Genomic DNA, 3,871 nt, shown 5'->3' on the forward strand with positions numbered 1-3,871 from the left:
CTCCACTTGGGACCTCAGGTCCCCATCACCTCAACAAGAAGCTTGACACAGAAAGGGACTCTGGGGCACAATTCCCTCCCTCTTTTCACCTCCAGAAGGCTTTGGACGGGAGGCCCATCAGATGTACAGTCCTGCACATGCTGAACAGACAGAAACACGGCACCCATGTCGGTCTTGGTGGATATTCAGCAATGCTAAAGAAAGCTTTTGAGCTGTCTGGGTCTCAGGGCGTGCACTCATGCAGTACAGGCCACGTTTCTGGGAAGCAAGATGCAGCACGCTGTACAGAGGGCTGTCCTGAACCATGGAAATATCTCAGGGGAGCGGAGAGACGCGGTCCCCAGAGTGGCCTCTCCAGCTCCTTCGCTTGCCCTTGCAGGGGGCAACTTGGTAACCAGAGACAGGAGCCGCAGGATCTTTCCCACCTGCACCAGGGACACAATTCGCATTTGGCTTAACCGTCAGTGTCTGCAGGGCTCAGTCCTGCCCCGCCAGAAGGAATCCGAGAGGAGCACAGGGAGGAGGAGTTTTGTCTCTGCCCAAGGGCTCCTAGCTCCTCTTTTCAAGACAGCTCGAAGTCAGACCACCCGGCCCAGAAAACTTTGCACCTCTCTACATAAGTCAGGGACATCCACCTGCAGTCCCCGTCTTCATTTCAGTTTTGGGGGGTGTCTGCTCCCTTGGTCAAGAAGCCCCTGGGGACTTGCTCCCGCCAGGCTGCTTTGTTCTTGGTGCGATGCCCAGGACCCGTTGAGTCGGGCGGTGGGGACGAAGGCTGGAGCTTGCTGGGTGGGTGATGCTGTCCCAGCGGCTGTGACATCACCGAGGATGTGTCACAATGGGAGCTGTCTTCAGGGACATCACCAGGCAGCCCCACTGCAGTTTGCCTTCGGCGCTCGGTGAGTGCAGCATGCAGGGGGAAGGCTGGGCTGGGTGGGGGACGGGGCAGATGCCCAGGGCCTTTCTAACCCAGAGCGAGAGGCGAGCCCCTCAGGGCAGGGCACGGTACCGCCCTCGGGGCTGGGGCAGAGCTGCTGGGGGCTCCCGCTGGGGGCAGGTGCCCAGAGCGGCTTTGGGGATGGGACGCGTGCCCGTGGCTCCATGGGACGCTGTCCTGTGGCAGGGATGGGGCCTCGGGAGACTCTATGGGGACAGCCCGCGGCTCCCGCCGGTACAGTGCTCACAAACCCTGCCCTTGCTCCCTCGCACCTCCATCACCCCCTCTCCTACCGGCCCCCAGCTCCAGCCGGCTCCTGCCCCGCTCCCCCAGCCCCACGCTCCCTCCCACCCAGCCCTGCTCAGCCCCCTTTTCTCCCACCTCCTCTAGGCCATGGCTGCGGCAATCGCCCTCATCCTGGCTATACTGGCCATGCAGCCCGTGCAGAAGGGCCTTCACCACAGAGATACGGCCACGGACGAGCGGATGCGGCAGCGTAAGGCGTATCTGGATGAGCAGACGACTCGGGTGATGCAGGAGGTTGACCGGAGCAGGGGCACGTTCCTTCCCGCGTTGCAGCAGTGGCCGCTTTGGACTGTTGCGGGGGCCCTGGTGCTGCTCACTAGCGTCTGCTGGCTGGTCAGGAAAATGAAGCTTGCCTCTGGCAGCCGCAGTGAGCAGGACAGAAAGGAGGATGACAGGGAGGAGGAAGACCTCCATGGTGCACACAGCGGTGTCAGCTCTATGGCTGTGTCCACCCCACCGCCAATGCAGGAGCTGCCTGACACGTGCGAGGCCCTGAAGGAGCTGGTGGGTGACCTCCTTAAGGTCTGCCAGATACTGTGCAAGAGGAGTTTCATGCCAGAGCTGTACCCAGCCACTGGGGAGGAGGGTGCCCATGAAACCTGGAGTGTGCACGGGAACAGCATCACCTACCGCCTGCCTGTGTTCCTGTGGCCACCCCCCGGGCACTCTTTCACCCTGGAGCCGGACACCACGGGGCAGCTGCCAGAAGAGCAGCCCAGCATCCGTGTGGGGCTGGAGTGCGTGTGCTTGAGGCAGCAGCTGCTGGGAGACACACTGTGCTTTCTCCACCACCCCGAGGACCAGCTGCCGAGGGACCAGAGGTCGCCCCTCCTCCACACCCTCTGCACACACTCCTGCCTAGACGTGGAGAAAATCGTCTGCTGGACCCAAATGCTAGTAAAAACAGCCTGGCTGCTTTTGCCTGAGTCGCGCCACTGCCAGCTAACGCTGCTGCCCTCCTCCCAGTCCTGCAGGTTCCAGCTGACAACCGCCTCCAAGATGGACATCTGCACTGAAATGATTTTTGCGGTGTGGCAGGACAGCCAGGCTGAGCCTTGAGTAGGCGGAGGGAGGCCAGCTTCACCAGCAGCACGCCACGGCCAGAGAGCCACGCTGCTGTCGAGATGCTGCTTTGCAGGAACATGGCAAGGCGCACCCAGCAGGACAGTTTCCACCTCAGAGGTCTGCAGCTCTGCACCCGTCTCCTGGTGGTCACAGGCTTTTCCACCCGTGCCTGCGACCCTGAGGATCTCCTCTCATCTCTCAACGGTGGGGCCCGAGGGACAACTGCGGACACTGGCACAGAGAATCTGCTCACCCCAGAGACCGCCTGGGGAGTGCGTGCCGCAGCTCTGAGCAAGCTGGGCACGGACATGACACCGCCCGAGGGGAGCTCAGCATCACCGGCGTGTGGGGAATGTCCGCCGGTCCAGCTGGAGATGCCACTGCAGCTGAGGCTCCTGTTATCACCTGTAACAGCATGGGACCACCCATCCTGTTGGAAAGAGCTGTCTGAGTGTGCCTATGGAATACACTGGATGCTCTGTCTGGGTGTCCATTTGCAGCTTGGCCTGTGTGTCTTTTGAAGAACTCTGCGGTTTCACTGCACATTTCATTGACTCTTTGGGCTCAGCTGTCCAGCCAGCTTTTAACCCAGCAAAGAGTTCACTTGTCCAAGCCACGAGCAGCCAGTTTCTCCGGGAGAATGCTGTGGGAGACGGTGTCAAAGGCTGTGCTAAAGTCCGGGTAGACAACATCCACAGTCCTTCCCTCATCCACTAAGCGGGTCACCTTGTCATAGAAGGAGATCAGGCCAGTCCAACGGGACCTGCCTATCACAAACCCATGCTGGCTGGGCCTGATCACCTGGCTGTCCTGTACGTGCCATGTGATGGGACTCAAGATGATCTGCTCCATAAGCTTCCCTGGGCTCAAGCTGACGGGCCCTGGACCTTCCTTCCAGCCCCCGTGCTCGTGGCTTGGACAAGCGAACGCTTTGCTGGGTTAAAAGCTGGCTGGACAGCTGAGCCCAAAGGGTGGTAGCAGATGGGGTTACCAGCTGGTGACCAGTCACAAGTGGTGTTCCCCAGGGCTCAGCACTGGGGCCAGTTCTCTTTAATATCTTCATCGATGATCTGGACGAGAGGGTCGAGTGCACCCTCACTAAGCTTGCAGACACCACCAAGTTGAGTGGGAGTGCTGATCTGCTTGAGGGCAGGAGGCTCTCTAGAGGGACCTGGACAGAATGGAGCGATGGCCCGAGGCCAGCTGTGTGCGCTTCAACAAGGCTCAGTGCCGGGGCCTGCGCTGGGGTCACACCAACCCCACGCAGCGCTGCAGGCTGGGGGCAGAGCGGCTGCCAAGCTGCCCAGCAGAAAAGGGCCTGGGGCAGAAAACGGCCATCTGCATACGAGCCGGCAGCGTGCCCAGGTGGCCAGGAAGGCCAAGGGCATCCTGGCTTGTATCCAAAACCGTGTGCCCAGCAGGACCAGGGCAGCGACCATCTCCCTGTACTTGGCACTGGTGAGGCTGCGCCTCGACTACGGTGTTCACCTGTGGGCCCCTCAGGACGAGGAAGACACAGAGGTGCTGGAGCGTGTCCAGGGGAGGGCAACGGAGCTGCTGATG

The 3,871-nt window shown here is 61.0% G+C and overlaps 1 protein-coding gene across 1 annotated transcript; it reads left to right on the forward strand.

The window, feature by feature from the left end:
- The first annotated feature begins 1,330 nt into the window (after positions 1-1,330).
- Positions 1,331-2,740, forward strand: LOC130142276 (inositol 1,4,5-trisphosphate receptor-interacting protein-like 1). Its single transcript, XM_056324323.1, has one exon. It carries the CDS (start codon positions 1,331-1,333, stop codon positions 2,300-2,302), a length of 972 nt encoding a protein of 323 aa, XP_056180298.1. The 3' UTR covers positions 2,303-2,740.
- The last annotated feature ends 1,131 nt before the right edge of the window (positions 2,741-3,871 follow it).

Source organism: Falco biarmicus, chromosome 1, assembly GCF_023638135.1.
Source record: "Falco biarmicus isolate bFalBia1 chromosome 1, bFalBia1.pri, whole genome shotgun sequence".
Taxonomy (NCBI): Eukaryota; Metazoa; Chordata; class Aves; order Falconiformes; family Falconidae; genus Falco; species Falco biarmicus.

Excerpts from the sequence above, each read along its gene's own strand:
- LOC130142276 (XM_056324323.1), top strand. The coding sequence starts at position 1,331 with ATGGCTGCGGCAATCGCCCTCATCCTGGCTATACTGGCCATGCAGCCC.